Raw genomic sequence first — 20,548 nt, 5'->3', positions numbered from 1 at the left:
CTTTGAATTGTCAAAGATATAAAAATAACAAATTTTAAATATATTAAAATTTTAGATGGCAGGAAGTTAATAAAATTAATGATAAAAATAATATTTTTTTACTAAAACAATCTAAATTATGATAACATCAAATTTTGAAATTTCAATTTCAATTCCATGTTTTAATCTTATATTTTTATTTTAAGAATTAATATTTAAATTTATTGAAAAAATTTACTCTAAAATAATTAAAATAACTAAAAGTTAAGAATTTTTAAATTTTAGAAAGTGTTTCCAGAAATATATTGACAGAAGACAAAACTAAACAAAACAGAAAAAAAAACTAATAACTAATTGAGAGCTAAATAACCTATCTAATAATAACTGAATAAATAACCTATCTAATAATAACTGAATAAATAACCTATATAATAATAACTGAATAAATAACATATAAAGATATACATCATTCATCATAATTTAGTTAAGATGTGGATTTATAATTTTAATATTTAAATTAATAATTTCCAACTATTTTTGCGTTTTGATAGAAATTGTAAATTATTTTAAATTTAAAGTATTTTTTATCCATTGTTATTTTGAAATATGAATTTTTAAATGAAAATCTTATATTTAATTTTAAAAATAAATAATTATAATATTTATGATAATTATTTTCCATTTAAAAAAATAGTTACTATAGCATTCCTATATTTTCCCATATCTATAACCATAATCTATATGAAATATTAAAATAAATATATAAACATAATACAAATATATCTAAAATTTCATTATTATAATGTTTCAAATTCTCTCTCTCTTCATAAGACTTGAAACATTTACATAAAATTTAAAACAAAATTTCAAAAGAAAAAAAAAACATTTTTCCTCATCCATCTTCTCACCGAGAAACTTTATCACCTGCAACATCATCTGCTCCCGTGTAAAATACACGATCATCACAGATCAAATAAAAACAACCACAAAACAAAACAAAGGGTAAGCTAGGTATTTTTAAAACTTATAACACAAATACGACTTTAAACATCCACATAAATTCATCCTTTCTCATGCATTTCACATAACCATTAAGTGTCTATCAACAATTTCAGTATTCATCTTTCTCACGACAGACTTCCACTGACTCATAACACATAGACAGTTGACTCTACTTCCGGAAGACTCGTGCGTTGACTTAGACTCAGAGATCTGCACCTGTCATACTACATCACTGTGAAACCTACACAGTAATGCGCATAATTAATCTCAATATCATCTCTCTTCTAGTATGACAGGGTTAACTCATATAACAGGTCAAGTTAGTTATCTTTCAAACAACTTACCCATTCATATGAACCTCCTTCGACTCTCACCACCTGAATTACTTCATCTATATGATTTCATTATCTCAGTAGAGTCAGGATATGTCCTTCTAGACGAATCTCTAGTCAATGCACATCCTAAACAATCTTAACACGGTATTTTCTTTCCTGAAAATACTATGTCTTGATTAAAATTCATATTTTGAACCTCATAATATCCACCATCAAACAATCAAATCATACCAATGTTTAGAATTTCCAAAATACACAACAATTAATTGACTAATCATATAAATGTCTAATTAAAGAGATTTTCAATTAACTATACATGAAATAAAAGTTTACATACTTTATAAGAAAAACTATATAGAAATAAATAAATAAATCTTTTAAAAGCAAATAAAAATTAGTTTAATATTTTTATTATTTATTATTATTATTATTTTAGACATTAGCTTGAGCTAGAATTCGCTAGTTTAAGCTAAAATCCACCAAGAGAGCACCCAGAATTTTAGCTTGAGCTAAAATTCGCTAGCTTGGGCTAAAATCCTCCAGAGAGCACCCAAAAGTTTAGCTTGAGCTAGAATTCGCTAGCTTGGGCTAAAATCCTCCAGAGAACACCCAAAATTTTAGCTTGAGCTAAAATTCGCTAGCTTGAGCTAGAATCCTCCAGAGAGCATCCAAAATTTTAGCTTGAGCTATAATTCGCTAGCTTGAGCGAAATATGCAGAAAAATTCTGCATAACTTAGTATACCTATTAGATTATAAATCAATATCTCATTCAATTCATAAATTATAAATCTACACGTTGCATTGACAGTTCCTGTTCAACATGATACAATCACTCTCATTGAATCATTGAGCTATTATGTCCATTTATATATATATATATATATATATAATTTCTAATTCCAAAACCATTTAAATCAAACAACCAATTCTCAATCACAACACTTTCAATTTCAATCAAACTACAATCTACTCAAAACAAGAAATCTTGCAACAAAATTTGGAATTGGTGACCATGTCACACTCACATTCAAATCTTCTAACCTAGGATTCTATTGAAGATTTTAAACTAGCTTCCCTTACCTGGACTTTAGCAGATGCTCACTAAGAGCTCCAAACCCACCAAAAGCTTAAGGATACCCTAACCTGCACCACAGAGTCCTGATCACAAATCTAACTACATCACTAAGACCCTGAGCTAATAAAGACTAATTCTGAAGAAAAAAACCTCACATGCAAACTTAAATTAAAAGGCAACCCAACCAGATCAAAACTAACTCAAAGGAAAAAGAGCCAAGAATGAACTTACTCTATCTAAGATTTTGATCGGTCAAACTTGTAGAGTTCACTGTCAGGAGTCCAATGGCAGACTCTGATCATCAAACTGATGAAAGAGGAGGTCAGAATCTAAGAGAGAAGGGAGAGGAAAGGAAAAAGGGAACAAAAATGAACATACTTTATGAAAGATTCTGATCGGTCAATCTTGTATTTCCTGTTGCCAGGAGTCCAATGGTGGACTCCGATCGTCAAACAGATGAGCGAGGAGGTCAGAATTTTAGAGAGAAGGCAGAGGAAAGGAAAAAGGAGGTTTTAGAGAGATGATGGTTCTTTTTAAAATGAAACCTGAATAACTAAATTTCTATTTATATAGCCTTTTCACTTTAATAATAAAATATTTAGGTGTCATTTTAATTGTTCCATTTCTACTCTAAGACTATTTTTCTCGGTCCTTACATTCTCCCCAACAAGAAAAATTTTCGTCCTCGAAAATTGACTTGCTATAAAAGGACATGGATAGGTTTCTCTCATGGTTTCTTCTATTTCTTAAGATGAATCAGCAAACCTATCAACCCACACTACCTTCACCATACTGATGGTCTTCAATCTAAACTAATTTTTACTTTAAAAGACGTGTAATCCTTGATTTGCACATTATGCATTTCCAATGCATGACTAGATTCTTGGATATACTTTGCTTAGTTGAGACACATGAAAGACATTATGCAGATTTAGGATTTGATAGGGTTCAACAAACTTCAGGAATAACTTCTTCTTGATAGCTCTTCCTTACACTCTTGGTAAGTGATACTAAAAAAAACACATGGTCTCCAACCATAAACTCCAAAGGTTTCTTCCTCTGATTTGCATATGATTTTTGCCTATTATGAGAAATTTTCATTTTGTTTTGTATCTGTTCCACCTTCTCAGTGATATGTTGAATTAACTTTAGCCCAACCAATACTATCTCACCATTCTGATACCAACATAAAAGAGTTTTGCACTTCCTCCCATACAAACTCCATCAAAGGCAACAACTCATTCCAACTTCTCAGATGATCCAACACATATGTCCTCACAAATCTTTTAAGGACTAGATCGTTCTCTCAAACTACTCATTTGTTTGAGGATGATATGCAGAGCTCATTCTCAATCTAGACCCAAAGAATCTTGTAGAATTTTCCAAAAGTATGAAGTAAATCTGACATCTCTATCAGAAACAATATTCAAAGGCGCTCCATGAAATTTCATAATCCCCCTGATGTACAACTGTGCCAACTTGGCTATATTATTCTCAAATTAACTGGAAGAAAAATGAGCGCTCTTTGTTAGTCGATCATCTATCACCCGGACTGCATCAAGGTCTCTTACTATTCTCAGCATATAGGTAATAAAATCCATAACAATGCTATCCCATTTTTACTCGAGAATATCCAACTACTGCAACAACCACTAGGTCTCTAATGTTATACCTTTGCCTTCTGAGATGTCAAACTTGTCACAACATACTAAGCTATTTCTTTTCTCATGTCTGATCACCAAAAGGATTCCTTCAAATTTTGGTACATCTTATTCATATTGGGACGTAAACTTATATAACCCTCATAACCCTATTCTAGAATCATTCTCTTTAGTTCTTCATTGGTAGATATGCAATCTTTGCCTTTGAATCTCAATATCTCATCTTCTCCCATCACAAAGTCCTTAGTTTGATATATACTACAACTAATATGATTAACATGGAATTGTGCTAACACTTGTGCTGACTTTCTTCAAAGAGTATATGCAACTACATTAGTCTTCCTTGGATAGTACATAAGCTGGAAATCATAATCTTTCATAAACTCCACCCATTTTCTCTACCTCATGTTCAACTCTTTCTGATCCAACAAGTATTCACTGAACATCTGAAATTGAGCTTCATATAAATAATGTCTTCAAATCTTCAAAGCAAACACCACCACTGGCAACTCTAAGTCATAAGTAGAATAATTTCTCTCATGAACTTTGAGTTTCATTGAAACATATGCAACTCCTATCTTCTCTTGTATTAAGACACAATTCAATCTCTGATGTGAAGCATCATACTAAACCTCAAAAGGTTTTTTTTTCCTGTATCAGGAATCACCAACACTAGAACACTTGTCAACCTTTTCTTCAGCTTTATGAAACTCTGCTCACATCGCTGGATCCACTGAGACCCCTGAGCTGATAATACATACTCATAAAGTTCATATCGAAACCTAAAGGTTGTCTTCTGCACATCTTCAGCCTTTACCAAAATCTTGTGCTATCCAAATCTCATACCAAACTTTGAGAACTGTGGCTCCATGTAACTGATCCATCACATCATCAATTCTGGGTAGAGGATACTTGTCCTTGATGATCAACTTATTCAATTGCTTGTAGTTCACACACAACTGAGACCCTCCATCTTTCTTTTTAACTAACAATAGTGGAAACCCCATGAAAATATATTGAGCCAGATTAACCACTTCTCTAACAACTCTTCTACTTGTTTCTTCAATTTAGTCAACTCAGTTGGAGTCATTCTATAAGGTCCGATTGACATTGGCCCAACTCCAGGTACCAAATCAATGTAACATTCTACTTCTCTCTTTAGAGTTAATCCAGGTATTTCTTTTTGGAAATACTTCCACGAATTCCTTCACCACATGTATACTACTCATCTCATCTTCATTCTTAACTCCCATCTGAGCAAAAATTATAAAACAACTTGATCTTTTCTTCAGTTCAGACCACACTTGTTGAGTAGACATAGATTCTAACTCATTGGAATTTGGAAATACTATCTTTCATTGAGCACAACCTTTGAAAATATGATTATCCATTCCTGGAATAATATCCAATTCATCTCCTACATACTTGGCATAAGCTAGTGTGTCGATTCCAAATCACACATTGCTTTCAAATCCATATCAACTAAACAACATCCATTCTGCATGAATTTTTTTTTCCAAGTAATTTCTCTGTCTGCTCCTTTTCAACAATTTTCTTTGTCTAACTATAATCTAAACACAATTAAGATATCTCACCTTTCTTCTTTCTCAATATCATTGATACTTCTCAAAATGATATAATCAACTTGTAAACTTCTTTCTCCATAATCAAATTTTCTTTTAAGCTTTGTTGTTCAGCTAGAGCTATCTTATGTTGTGTTATCAACACTAACATCTTCCAAGCTTCAAATCAAATAAAATTCATACTTCATCTTGGAACTTAACTCGGGTACTTCCCATGGAAACGCGTGCTTAAATCTTTAAACCTTCAACATACTGCTTATTTACTCTTCATAACTTATACTTATATGTATCTAAAACTAAACCTTGACACAACTAAATCTAACTTGCACTTGCTCTACACTTATAGGGTAACTATCCATTTTTACTTTCTAGGGATTTTTGGAACTATTGTTTTCTATTTCTATTCCTATTCCTATAAAATGTAATTCATAAAGAATCAATTTATTTAGAAGACAACATTTAGATCTTACAAAGGCAAGCAATCTCAAAATCATCTAGAATTTGAGTTTATCAACAAATTCATAATACTTATAATATAAAGTATTATACCAAAATAATTATTGATGTAAAACTGTTAATCTAAAAGACAACTTTCAATCAAATACAAAAACACTTAATAAAATAAAATGAATCACACAAAAATTTAATATATGCTAAACATCAAACTTTTAGAATTAAGATAGAGAATCATCTTGATTCAGTTATGAGTGTGCACCCTCACTACTTTATCAAGATCCTTTCATTCTTAATACTAAAATTTTCATTTAGAACACACATTTACTAGAGCACAAACAAGATTTCAAAAACCTTTTTAAAAAAATATTTGAAAACCTTTCACTATAGCTTTAATTAAGACTCCAATAATTATTTATAAGCAGAAGAAACACAATGAACTCACTACCCTCAGGTCATCCTGCTCTGATACCAAATGTAACATCCCTATATTTTTCCATATCTATAACCATAATCTGTATGAAATATTAAAATAAATATATAAACATAATACAAATATATCTAAAATTTCATTATTATAATGTTTCAAATTATCTCTCTCTTCATAAGACTTGACACATTTACATAAAATTTAAAACAAAAATTTCAAAAAAAAAAAAAACATTTTTCCTCATCCATCTTCTCACCGAGAAACTTTATCACCTGTAACATCATCTGCTCCCGTGTAAAATACACGATCATCACAGATCAAAGAAAAACAACCACAAAACAAAACAAAGGGTAAGCTAGGTATTTTTAAAACTTATAACACAAATACGACTTTAAACATCCACATAAATTCATCCTTTCTCATGCATTTCACATCCAGAATTTTAGCTTGAGCTAGAATTCGCTAGCTTGAGCGAAATATGCAGAAAAATTCTGCATAACTTAATATGCCTATTAGATTATAAATCAATATCTCATTCAATTCATAAATTATAAATCTACACGTTGCATTGACAGTTCCTGTTCAACATGATACAATCACTCTCATTGAATCATTGAGCTATTATGTCCATTTATACATATATATATATATATATATATAATTTCTAATTCCAAAACCATTTAAATCAAACAACCAATTCTCAATCACAACACTTTCAATTTCAATCAAACTACAATCTACTCAAAACAAGAAATCTTGCAACAAAATTTGGAATTGGTGACCATGTCACACTCACATTCAAATCTTCTAATCTAGGATTCTATTGAAGATTTTAAACTAGCTTCCCTTACCTGGACTTTAGCATATGCTCACTAAGAGCTCCAAACCCACCAAAAGCTTAAGGATACCCTAACCTGCACCACAGAGTCCTGATCACAAATCTAACTACATCACTAAGATCCTGAGCTAATAGAGACTAATTCTGAAGAAAAAAACCTCACATGCAAACCTAAATTAAAAGGCAACCCAATCAGATCAAAACTAACTCAAAGGAAAAAGAGCCAAGAATGAACTTACTCTATCTAAGATTTTGATCGGTCAAACTTGTAGAGTTCACTGTCAGGAGTCCAATGGCAGACTCTGATCATCAAACTGATGAAAGAGGAGGTCAGAATCTAAGAGAGAAGGGAGAGGAAAGGAAAAAGGGAACAAAAATGAACATACTCTATGAAAGATTCTGATCGGTCAATCTTGTAGATCTCGTTGCCAAGAGTCCAATGGTGGACTCCGATCGTCAAACAGATGAGCGAGGAGGTCGGGATTTTAGAGAGAAGGCAGAGGAAAGGAAAAAGGAGTCTTTAGAGAGATGACAGTTCTTTTTACAATGAAATCTGAATAACTAAATTTCTACTCTAAGACTATTTTTCTCTGTCCTTACCATTACAATAACACATTTGATAAATATTGATAATTTTTTTAAACTCATAATATTTTTAGGGTACGTTACCAATAAATCAATATCCATACAAAATTACGATAACATATTTGATTATAAAAAGATAATTAAGAAAAATATCTCATTAGTTTTTAAAAATTATATTATCAAATACTATTTTGGAACAAATTTGTTGTTTTGTTAGAGCATGAAGTTACTTTTAGTATTTAAATAGTTTATTTTTATTTTTTTTAAAATATAATTAAAGACATCATAAAAATATAAATATGTATATTAAAGGAAGAATCTCTTTATATATTTTATAAATATTATTTATAAAAAATATTTATATAGTAAATATTATTTAAAAATTTACCAATTTATAAAATATTTTATTTTATTTTAGAAAAATCAATTTCATATTTATTATGAAATATATATGATATATATGTATATATAAGTATTCAATAAAAATTCAATTTTAAAAAACATATATATATATATAATTATAAAAGGAATAATTTAAACTAATCCATACAAGGCCCATTATTTAAAATATAGTATTAATGTATTTAACTTTTTAAATTCTAACCTTGTAAAGATAAAAGGAAAAATTTTAAATATTTATTTTTTATCATTAACAAATATGTTAATAGTAATCATATTTGGAAAAAAAAAATCTGTTTCCCTCGAATTTATATTAAAGGCAATTTTAAAATATAAAATTAATAATTAAATTAATTTATTCCTATTAATTGACACTTTTTAAAAATTAAGTGAAAGGAGATCTGGTAAGATTATGATATGAGTCAGTATAAAATTCTGAGAAACTGAACCATTAAAAACTCATTGTTAACAGAATTTATATCTGAATCGAAATTTAAAGCTAAATAATTAATAATTAATATTCTTAAAGTAAACTTTATACTTATCTTGTTTTTTAATTGAAATTTTTAATTTGTTTGACTCCCTCTATATAAATACTGAGTGAAGGGGTCATAATTTACAGAACAATAGTAGAGATTCACTGAAACATGACTAAGATAGTGTTGTTGTTATGTTTTCTGTTGGGGCTTCTGCTCCTTGCTCAGGCACGTGACCATCATAGGAAAATTGAGTTTTATGAACTGGAGAGAGGAGATTTCAAGCTGAATTTGACAAATTATGGTGCTACAATAATCTCTCTTACAACCCCTGATAAACACGGTTTGTTTTCTCTTCTCCCCAACATTCTTAATTATTGATTATTGCTTTCATTCTCTGTTACACAATCACATGTCACATTTTTTCTGATTTTATTCACAGGGAAACCAGCTGATATTGTTCTTGGATATGATTCCATTGATTCTTACGAGGTACTATTCATTAATTCTGCTCCAATTAGCTAATTGAAAAAGAAAAAAAATATATAAAAAAAAGAGAGTCTGGTTCTCAGTTAAGAGGTACCCTCGTTAAACATGAATAAAGATGCAAGCTTTCTTTGTGATTTTGTCCCTTATCCTTGCCCTCTGTGGTTCAATCTTTTAGTTTATTCATTGTTTTGTTCTCTATATAGTGTCTGATCAATACAATAGTTTTAAACTGTTTTAAGATCTGATTAAAAAAAAGTTGTGGCAGTCGTATCTACATTTTGTGTTAAACTTGATTGGTATTTTTTGTTGTTGTTGAGAAGTTTATCTCCAAATGAAATAACCCTACCAACTATTGTACACCAGCATTATACTCTACAAAGTATACTCAAAATCTAAAATAATGTGGTTATTTGTTTACTATAGGACTATCATCAGAAAATATTATTTATTACAGTGAGATTTCTCAAACTTACGGTGTTGAAATTTGTTGTAGAATGACAAAAGTTACTTCGGTGCCCTTATTGGACGAGTGGCAAATAGGATTGCAGGAGCTAAATTCACTTTGGATGGCAAAACCTACCAGTTACCCGCAAATGATCACGGGAACACACTTCATGGTATATATAAATATCAATACTTGAAAATTCAACTTTCTGATATTTTTTACTAAATTGCTAATAACTATTGAACCACTTGCTCTTATGAATATCAGGTGGCTCAAGAGGTTTCAGTGACGTTGTATGGTCGGTGGAATCTCACAAGAAACACAGTCATATAACATTTACCTACAACAGTTATGAAAATGAACAAGGTATAGTATGTAATTCGGGTGTATAGTAGAATATTTTTGAAACTTACAAATTCTTAAAAAAATTATAACACATTGTAACATATTTTGGCTTAAATTTGGTAGGCTTTCCTGGAAAACTAAAGGTCAAAGTAACTTACATGCTGATTGGAGCACACGAACTGGCTGTGAAAATGATTGCCAAGCCAGTGGACAAAGCCACACCAGTGAATCTTGCGCAGCATACTTACTGGAACCTTGGGGGCCACAACAGTGGTGACATTCTTTCTCACATTGTTCAGATCTTTGGTTCACACATCACAGCAGTGGACAAGCTTCTCATTCCCACTGGCGAAATCATATCCGTAAAGGGCACACCATATGATTTCCTTGAACCAAAAAAAGTTGCAACCTACATTCACGAGCTTCCAGATCTATATGATATGAACTATGTCCTGGACAAAAGTTTCCAAAATCACTTAAGCAAGGTTGCGGTAGTTAGAGACCCTGTCTCTGGGAGGAAAATGGAGCTGTGGTCAAACCAACTTGGTGTGCAGTTCTATACTAGTGGCCAGTTGAATGCTACCAAAGGCAAGGATGGGGCTATATACCACAAGTTTGCTGCCATTGCCTTGGAGACACAGGGTTTCCCAGATTCAGTGAATCACCCTTACTTTCCAACACAGATTGTGAAGCCTGGGGAGACTTACGAGCACATCATGGTTTACAGATTCACAGCTCACTAAATGGATTTCAGAATTTACAAATAGTTGTACCAATTAAGCTGCAATGCAATGCATTTACTTTACCTTATGCAAATAATAAATTTATATGGTTTCACTTATTTTCTTTCGAGTTTGCTTCCTGTTATACATTTATGTTAATTTGATTACATTTCAAGAAATGTTGCCTACGGTTCAAGTTTCAATCTTTTTGCTTCATTTTTATGTTACGGTGATGGTCTTTGAAAGCTGAATGTGATACGGAAGAATATTTTTCCTGTGTCATTTTATGCGGAAATATGAGAAATATTTTAGAAAATAAACCAAGAAACATTTACATGCAACTAAACTGAAATCTCGTTGCGAGAATGTTGTCATATATGATGGAAGGAGCCAAGTGATTCCCCTGATTGGGAATAAGGGTTTTGTACCTATAGGTAAAGTAGCAGTTCACTAACCCCTCTCATGGGGGCTATCACCTAACACGACCCATGAAACGAGAATCTAGCTTGAAGAGAAATACACCAAGTTATTTCTCACTTGGGAATTTCAGAAGTCTGTATTTTGTTGAGGATGATTATTTCTCATAGGGAAATTCACTGCAGGACTTAGAGCCTCTCTGACAGGACTCTGTATGGGTTTGTCTTCTCTACATGGGCTTGGTGAGTGTCTAATGGCTGGAAGGTGTTCCAAGGCAGATAAAATCTCTGACATTTGTGGTCTAGTCTTGGCATCACAAATACATTGTAAAGCAATTATTGCAACTGTATAAGCTGCCCTCTGCGGGTATTGCCCTTCTAACTTGGTATCCATAATCCGGAACAACTTCCTTCTATCACCCAAATAGGGTCTTGCCCATTCTACCAGATTATGTTCCACTCCAGATTTTGTGTTATCAATAGCATGGCGCCCTGATAGTAGTTCCAATAGCACAACCCCAAAGCTATAGACATCACACCTTGCTGTCAACCGACCTGATCAAAGAAAAAACACATCGTTGCTAAGATATCTCAATGAGAAACACTAAACCATTCCAACCAATGCGTAAAATAGTATATCAATATCTCAGGAAAGGATTAGAACTCACTTAATAGTGGTATATGAAGAAAGGGAACAATTACTTCATAAAGGGGTAGTTAGCAGATACATAGAGTAATGCAAACTAGAGTAATACAGAGATACATAGAACTCTTTTGAAAGTTATCAGGATGCTTGGAGTATACATTAAGAAACCTAAAAATGATGGTGCATGGTGAATAATTGTAAATGTTAGGTTTTCAATTAACAATGACAAGAAAGATACAAAGAACGAAAGAAAACAACTCTATTATAATACAATGTATATAGTATAGTTCTTTATTATATATAGACAACTGTATTATAATACAATTATATAGCATAGATACTTAAGATAAAATATCATCCTATAGAAGTAGTAAACACTAGACAATTTAATTAAACTTTATACTATTAAACATTCTCTAATTGACAATCTTTTATATTTTTTATTAGACTGTCATGATATAGAGTTCATGTATCACAATTCCTTACCTAGATCTCAAATCATGGAAGAATTCATTTTTAACTTCAAACGAAAAAATTAATTCGTTTTAAGCAATGTTTAAATCTTGATTTTGGTAAAAATTTTGTAAACATATTTGTAGAATTTTTCTCCGAAACTACCTTTACAATCTTACTTCCACAGACTCAACAACATCTAGTACAGTCTAACATCAATGTTTTTTGTTCTCTCATGATATATGCGATGATCAACTAGATGTATGACACTTCAACTATCACAACGAATAGTCACATAATCCTGCACAATACCTAGTCCTCCTATCATCCCCTTCAACCACAGAGTTTCCTTCACCCTGAGTGCAATATACTCAATTTGAATAGCTTTCCAACAAGTTGTAGTTCCAAACAATGTGAAAACATATTAAAAAATCAACTTTTTGGTGTCGAACATTCTCTACATAGTCTGCATTACAAACCGTCTATAGATTTTCCATTATAGGTAGATCGTCTATACATCAATCCATATGATATTGTTCCATTCAAATATCACAACACCCACCTCAAAGTCTCTTAATTAACACGTCCTAGATCAGCCATGAACTTGCTAACCACACAAACAACATGTGCCAGATTCGATGTGTCCCACATTATCCTATATATGATGGTCCTTACTTCATTAGAACATGGAATAGTCTTCATTTTCCTCATTTCTTTCTCAAAGCTAGGAGCTTGAGTAATCAGGAGCTTGTGATGACCCAAAAATGTACCTACAAGTTTAGATTCATACAACCTAAACCTCCTAACAACATTCTTCAAATATCCCTGCTAACATAGACCAACACCCCAACCATTTGATCCCTTTATATATCCATCCCAAGTATTCACTTAGTGCAACTAAGATTTTTCTTGTCAAACTCTAAGCTTAATTTTTATTTGAGCTCTTTTATCTCATCTTCAAGAACAGGACACTCATTTCTTTTTTCAATATGTAAATGCAACTATCATAATTTATTCTATGGAACTATGTCTATTTTAGGAAATCATTAAATCTCTTGTACTTGTTCGAAGTTATACAATGATTTTCACAAGAGACACACCTTTCATTGATCTTCAACAAACCCCTCAGGTTGTTGCATATAGAAGGTCTCCTCCAAGTTTCCATGCAAAAAAGTTGTTTCAATGTCCAATTGTTCCAACACTAAATTGTATTGGTTATTAATTAACATCAAAATCCTTATCAAATAATGTTTTACAATAGGAGAGAAGATTTCATTTTAGTATATCCCCTCCAATTATGTAACATCTTTTGTCACCAATCTGACCTTGTTTCTTTCTCCAAATTTGATATTCCTTCCTTTTCTTCAATACTCACTTGCATTCAACCACCTGATTTTTTGACAGATCCACAAGTGTCTTTGTGTAGTTTCTCTTCAAATATTCAATCTCTTCTTCAATGAAACACTACCTACACCTCCTATTGCCTCTCTAAAGCTTTTAGGCTTTGAAAATTCCATCTCTTCGGTTGTAGTAATAACTTAGTAAATGAGATCAACACATTCAAAACTTTTATAGGTTTGATCACCTTCCTCTCCAAATTACACCTAAGTTGATAACTAGACTCCAAATCTAAACATCTTAGTCTTCCTAAATGAGAAAGTAGAACGTTGATTATGGTTCATAAATTATCCATGGAGAATATCACTATTTAAATACTTTTTATCATCACCAATCACATTAATTCAATTGTTGGAAATTTCTCATATATTATAGATACTTTAAGAAAAAATGGTTTTAGCAGGAGTTTATTTTTACATTATACAAGGTTTAAACTTCTATTAAGTCATTTACCCAGGGTTGCAGTTTCCCCCACTAAACCATCTATGGGGAATGTGTTCCCCAAGATTTTTTTTAAACCTTAGAAAAAGTCTTTCAAAACCCCTTAAATACCATGGGTTTAAGAACCTTTGTAAAATACCATGGGTTTCAAAACCTGTGTAAAATACCATGGGTTTAAGAACCTCCGTAAAATACCATGAGTTTTAATATTTTCGTAAAATGACTTGCCGTTTGAAATAACCTTCAACCTCATTTCCACCATCTCCAACAATCCTCCTGATTCTCTCTTCCACCATAGACACACTATTCTTCGGCACAGGCTCAATGGCTAACAACAACAGTCCTAGAATCACAATTCAACCACACTTATATCTAAGGAGAAGAAACACTAAATAAGACATTATCTTATTCTTACTCCAATATTGCTTCTTCCATCACCTTACCACCCCAACTTGGGTCACAAGCCACTATTACCTAACTCGACAACAATTGGTGTTTATCACTACTTTATATATCATAAATAATTGCATTATCTATGAGATGTTGGATTCAAAGCCATGTGTGTTCTTGGCTAAAGATTGCAAAAACATATTAAAAGAGAAATTAACTTTATTACTTGTCACTTTCACAATAAATTAATTATTAGATGCATTTTAAAATAAAGACCTTAATTTAAAATACTTCAAAATTATGAGAATTAAATATTAATAATTATAACTAAAACTAAAATTGTACATAAAATATACGTACATCAAAAAGCTAAAACAATAGTCAAGTTTTTTAAAGTATGAGCTCGTAACAAAAAAAACTTGGAATTATATAAACCAACTACCATCAATAAAAAAAAATGCAAATCCTGTTGAAATACTTATTATCCAAGATTAGTTGTTGAAATACTTATTATCCAATGTCATTTTGCTGAGTTTTTAAAGTAAATTTTTGAAATTTTAGAAAACTTATTTATAATGTAAAGTTACACTTTCAAAATTTTAGAGAATTTAGTTATAAAATATATTAAAACTATGTAGTTTTTAATTATTTATTTATAAATAGATTTAATTATATTTATTTATTGAAGTTTGAAAAATTTGGAATGTTTTATTGAGGTACAATAAATTTTTAGAATTTAACCAAGGTTAAAAAAACTTCTGTTATTTTATTGAGGTTTTAGAATAAATCTTTGAAAGTTAACGAAGGTTAAAAAAACATTCGTTATTTTGCTGAGATTTTAAAATAAACCTTTGAAATTTAACAAAAGTTAAAAAAACTTTTGTTATTTTGTTGAGATTTTAAAATAAATTTTTGAAATTTAACGAAAGTTAAAAAAAAACTTTATCATTTTGTTGATTTTTTAGAATAACTTTTGAAAATTTAAAAAACTTTTGTTAATTAAATTAATTTCTAATGGTATATTTAACTTTTTTTAATTAAATTAATTTCTAATGATATATTAAATTCTTTAAAACTTTTTTTTTTCTTGAAGTGTTCACAATTTCATTTTAAGTTGGTTGGTCTTTCATTACCATTCACCTTAGAGATTCATCCATCACTTAGATGAATTACAAGCTTGAGTTATATAAAAAATCCAACATAAAAAAATGTAAAAGCATTAAAAATGAGGAAGATGAACATCAGAGTGTTTATGAGCCAAAAACAGATTTAAGCAAAACACAAACCTGTAGCAATATATTCAGGAGCAGCATAGCCGTGAGTGCCCAGAACTTGAGTGGAAACATAAGAATGATCACCAGTGGGCCCTGCTTTGGCCAATCCAAAGTCTGAGAGTTTTGCATTAAATTCCTGAATTTGTACAACGTTTTAAAGTTAAAATAAATTACTACTATGATACTTTCAATCAGCATTTCAAATTGGACGAGTGTGTTAAATTTAGGGACACATTTTATTTAAAATTCCCAGAAAAAAGAAAGCAGGGAAAACAATAGAACAGATAGGAAATAAAGATAGCTAAAGGAAAGGTACCACCAACTGATACATTATTTGCAAGCATTTTCCCAAAATGTGCAATATATTAACATGGCAATGCAAGTGTTTAACCAACGTACCGAATCTAACAAAATATTAGAAGCCTTGAAATCACGGTAGATAATTTGTTGCTTAGAGTCATGTAGGAAGGAGAGACCACGAGCAGCACCCGTAGCAATCTTGATTCTTGTTGCCCAGGGAAGTGGTTGTGCGCCCTCTGCAATTAATTAACACTTCGTGGTTGATCAAAGTGCAACAGTGGCACAGTTCAAAGAAACCTTTGGAGATACCAAACATATATATTGGATTTCTTGATTTACAAAAATGTTAAATCATAGCACAATCAAGTTTGAAATGGTCTATTTTCTGAAACTTAAGCTACTAAAGGCATCCACATACTGCGAAATATGCTGATAGAAAAAAAAAAAAACATACTGCGAAATATATGATCTTCCAAGCTTCCGTTGGGCATGTACTTATACACTAGAAGTCGGTTATCTCCTTCCAGGCAGTATCCAATAAGTTCGACAAGATTCTGATGGTGAAGTTGGCCAAGATAATTGACTTCGGACTGCAAACAAAGAGAAGTATTATGGACTGATTCATATAAAAGAAAAGCAGAAGGACTAAAGGCCTATGGAAGTAACCTACCAGCCACTCCTTGTGCCCTTGAAAGCCTTCAGGCCTAAGCTTCTTCACTGCTACATCTGTTCCAGATCCAGAAATCGTACCCCCGAGGGATTTACTACCATTAATCCTCCCCTTATAAACATTTCCAAATCCTCCTTCTCCAATTAGATTCTGAGCCTGAAAATTTCTTGTCGCCTTCTTAAGATCATATAATGTGAAGGGCTTTAAATGTGGGGATGAAAGTATGTCCCCTTCAGATCTTGGAGTAGGGAGAATCTCAGGTTTACCTTCATCAATGTATCCATACCCGTTTGGATTTGAATGAACTAACAAATGGGTGCTTCTATTGTCAACTTCGGTAACATCTGAAAATTAATTTTCATCTTAGTGAAAGATAACAATTTTTTTGTAGCAGAAAAAACAGTATTTTCTTGGGAAAAAAAACATCTGCATAGAAAATTAGGATCAAAGAAAGAATTACGGTTTATTAGGAAAAAACTTTTTCATAAATATCTTTAGGAGAAAAAATAAATAAAATCACATTGTTTATAAACTAAAATTAATCTATGTGTAGGTTAATTTATGAAAGTTATTTTTTATTAGTTTCTTCAAATCACATGGATTATTTATGAAAAAGTTTTCTTCACATGTTCTCAAGAGTCTCCAAAGAAAGTTTTAAGCATCAAATGAACAAAAGGGGAGAAGGGATAAGTGTTCTTTCTTTCCCAATATCAGCATCACTAGTTAGCCCAGCCTAGACACTTTCCTTCCTAAAAAAACACACACACATATATATTAAATGTGCTTAATTTGCTTATAGTAAATAAGTTTACATAATTTGTTTAAACCTATTAGAAATCTTCGTTTAAGTAGTTATTGTAAAAGTTAATCTTCCTCGACATGACAATGCATGGGACACAATCTAATTATATGTATATTCTATTTCACGGGAAGCGTCATTTAAAAGAAATCTTTCATGCATGATCACGATGAACAACAACAAAGCAGAATTAGCAAATGCACAACCATTTTCTGTTTTTTTCAAAAATCCATCAAGACATTATACCAGAAACCAAAAGAAAACGTACCCCTACGCTCCCGAAACAGTGACAATTAATAGAAATTAATTATGAAAAATAGAAAAAATCTCTATTTCCACCTGCAACTACGGAAGCATGATGTAAGTTACGTACGAAATTGTGGAAAAACGACAAGTTGACAGAAAAAATGCTACCAGGATATGGGTGGGGATTCAAATTGGCATCAATCTTGACCCGAGTTCCACAGCAATTTCCCATCAGAGGAAATAATTAACCCTTTCTAAAAACCCAAGAAAGAATAAAAAAGACGAATCAATCCAGCTTTATTCTCGCCATGCAACGTGATATCTATGACAATCTCGAAATGCTTCGTGGTTCTCTTGTTTCTTGTTCTTCTCCCGTGTTTCCAGAGAAGAACATGAAAAACAAAGAACCAGATTATGTTCTTGAGTTTCTTGCTTTTACATATATAAACGTTTGGAAATACAGATAACTAAAGACACGCAACTTTATTGTTATGTTACTTTTACAGGTTGCCACCAGAACAAACATCCTCGACAATCGAACTACTTTATTCCGTAAATGCCCTCACTAGTTTTTTGTAACTCACGGCATCTTTAAGGCTTTTCGTGGTAATTTGAAGTCATTGCAAAGGTCAAATGGTGGGATGTGAAAAAAATAGAGGGGTAGTTATTTTGTCTGTTTAGCTAAAAAAATATTAATCAGTCTAACGCATAAAAAAAAGGAAGAAAAAACAAGTATTATAAATGCATCGTGATATATGGACAAATCCCATTGCGTCGGTATACAATTACGACAATCCCATTGCGTCGCGTCGGTATTAACATTTTAATATCTCACGTGTTTTTTAAATTTTTTTAAATTTTTTCTTGCAGTTTTTATTTTAGTATTTTTTTTTAATTTTTCTCTTTGATTTTTTTTTTCAATTGTAAAATTTATTCTTGAGTAATAGAAGGTTTATTTTTAATTTATGTTAAGTTTGTGTTTTATTTTGTTTTAATTTATTATTATTATTATTATTAGCTAGTTAGATATGGATAAAGAGGAATGGTTAAAGAAGCTCAAAATTTAGGGTTAAGAGATAATTGAGCATACCATACCATGGATCTCATATAGGCTTTATTTTATCCTATCCAGACTTTTTAGCTATCTATAATAGCTACTACTTGTTTTCTTTACTCCTATGAAAATGAAACAATATAAGTTATTTAGTAATGAAAGAATTATTTATATTTTTTATTTTTATCATTTGTATATAATTAATTTAATATTAAAAATTAAATAAAAGATGTTACTATTTTTATACTTATATTATCATTATAAATTTATAATTTATTTTAATAAATATAAATACACATGAAAAGACAAAAAAAAAATGAATGCAAATACTAATATATTTTATCGAAAAGTAAATTTACAAATATCATCCAAAATCATAACATATATTTTTCTTCAAATGAAAGACTAAATAAAGAATAATATTCAGAATATTGAATAAATTAAAAAATACAAACATATAGGTTAATATTTTAAAAATTAAGGTATGTCTATCCGTATTTTATTTTCTTTGCCATTATCATATGAGTATTCATATTAAAAAAACTCATGTCAAAACATGATATTCTGTTTCATGCTAATGTTTTTATAGCTTTTGGTTATTGATAGCTTATTATGCGTTTTTTTTTATCACTTGGTAGCTTAATATGTTTTGTCAGTTTAGATTTTTCATTATAAATAGTAAAATGTTTATATCATTACTTTGTTAAATTAGTTTTCTTAATCCTTAATAAGTGTCTCTCTCAAGGTCTAATCTTTTATGGGACACCAAAAAAATGGTTTTCTCCATTTGAAGTGTTCAGGATTGACCTCCTAACCTTCTTTCTGTAGCATGCATGGATAAATTCATTTATTGATACTTATAAGTTTAGCTTTTTGTTGCTTATTTTATGGAACTTGAAAACAAATAACATTATAAAAAAAATTATTAAATAAAAAATAATTTTAAAGATAAAAAATAACAAGTTATTATAGTGATTAAGTTGTGTATTATTTTATAGACTAGAGAATTATTGGTGTGGAAAATAGTTTTCATTACTAATTAAAAGCTATAAACTAATTTTCTAAATTGGTATATCTAACATTAATTATGTTTTAATTACTACCTACTTTATATTCTTAATTAACCATTACAAAACTACTCTTTTAAAAATATTTCATTTAATATCTCTAACAATAGGTGATCCGATAGTGGATTACATGATAGGTTCAACAAACTCTCGTTATAATAGACTATAAATGACTTTGATATCATATTATAAAAAAAATTGAGATGAACAAAAGAGAAAAAAAAGGTAAAAAATACGAGAAGAAATATTTATTTTATTTTATTTTTTTTACTTAAATTAACAAAGGATCTGAATATATACAAACAGTATATTCATTCTAAATCTAGCTAAAGAGACAGAGTGTAAAATAAAAAGTCAACAAAGGTTAGAATAAGAAAAGACAAAACAAAAACTAGACACATGTATGAGAAAAAAATTAAGAATTAGAGAAGATAAAATTAATATTAATTTCTTTCTATAAGTATTGTATCTATATCATTTGTAATTACTAATATAAAGTAATTAGTAGCTAATATTATATACCAGTTTAAAAATAATTTGTGAATTTTTATTAATAATAAAAATGATTTTAAATAC

General features: G+C 30.4%; 2 protein-coding genes across 2 annotated transcripts; one reads left to right on the top strand and one right to left on the bottom strand.

Moving 5' to 3' along the window:
* The first annotated feature begins 8,961 nt into the window (after positions 1-8,961).
* On the top strand, positions 8,962-10,937 carry LOC137807780 (uncharacterized). The gene is made up of 5 exons (XM_068608566.1): positions 8,962-9,160; positions 9,260-9,309; positions 9,800-9,923; positions 10,019-10,117; positions 10,220-10,937. The coding sequence occupies exons 1-5, from the start codon at positions 8,989-8,991 to the stop codon at positions 10,837-10,839; spliced, it is 1,065 nt and encodes a 354-aa protein (XP_068464667.1). The 5' UTR covers positions 8,962-8,988; the 3' UTR covers positions 10,840-10,937.
* A 211-nt stretch (positions 10,938-11,148) lies between these two features.
* Positions 11,149-18,346, bottom strand: LOC137807779 (probable serine/threonine-protein kinase PBL3). The gene is made up of 6 exons (XM_068608565.1): positions 18,020-18,346; positions 16,807-17,150; positions 16,591-16,726; positions 16,236-16,372; positions 15,849-15,972; positions 11,149-11,789 (listed from the first exon to the last, which is right to left on the bottom strand). The coding sequence occupies exons 1-6, from the start codon at positions 18,081-18,083 to the stop codon at positions 11,365-11,367; spliced, it is 1,230 nt and encodes a 409-aa protein (XP_068464666.1). The 5' UTR covers positions 18,084-18,346; the 3' UTR covers positions 11,149-11,364.
* Between the last annotated feature and the right edge of the window lie 2,202 nt (positions 18,347-20,548).

Source organism: Phaseolus vulgaris, chromosome 3 (genome assembly GCF_000499845.2).
Source record: "Phaseolus vulgaris cultivar G19833 chromosome 3, P. vulgaris v2.0, whole genome shotgun sequence".
In the NCBI taxonomy this organism is placed as follows: Eukaryota; Viridiplantae; Streptophyta; class Magnoliopsida; order Fabales; family Fabaceae; genus Phaseolus; species Phaseolus vulgaris.
Note: the sequence above shows the minus strand (reverse complement) of the source record. Positions and strands in the feature narration are given on the sequence as shown.

Bases quoted from the DNA above. Each gene is read 5' to 3' on its own strand.
- LOC137807780 (XM_068608566.1), top strand. From the start codon at position 8,989: ATGACTAAGATAGTGTTGTTGTTATGTTTTCTGTTGGGGCTTCTGCTC. The intron at 9,161-9,259 runs GTTTGTTTTCTC...TTTTATTCACAG, and splicing joins TACAACCCCTGATAAACACG to GGAAACCAGCTGATATTGTT. The intron at 9,924-10,018 runs GTATATATAAAT...TATGAATATCAG, and splicing joins TCACGGGAACACACTTCATG to GTGGCTCAAGAGGTTTCAGT.
- LOC137807779 (XM_068608565.1), bottom strand. From the start codon at position 18,083: ATGGGAAATTGCTGTGGAACTCGGGTCAAGATTGATGCCAATTTGAAT. The intron at 17,151-18,019 runs GTAGCATTTTTT...ATTAATTTTCAG, and splicing joins GAATCCCCACCCATATCCTG to ATGTTACCGAAGTTGACAAT. The intron at 16,727-16,806 runs GTAGGTTACTTC...CTTTGTTTGCAG, and splicing joins AAGGGCACAAGGAGTGGCTG to TCCGAAGTCAATTATCTTGG.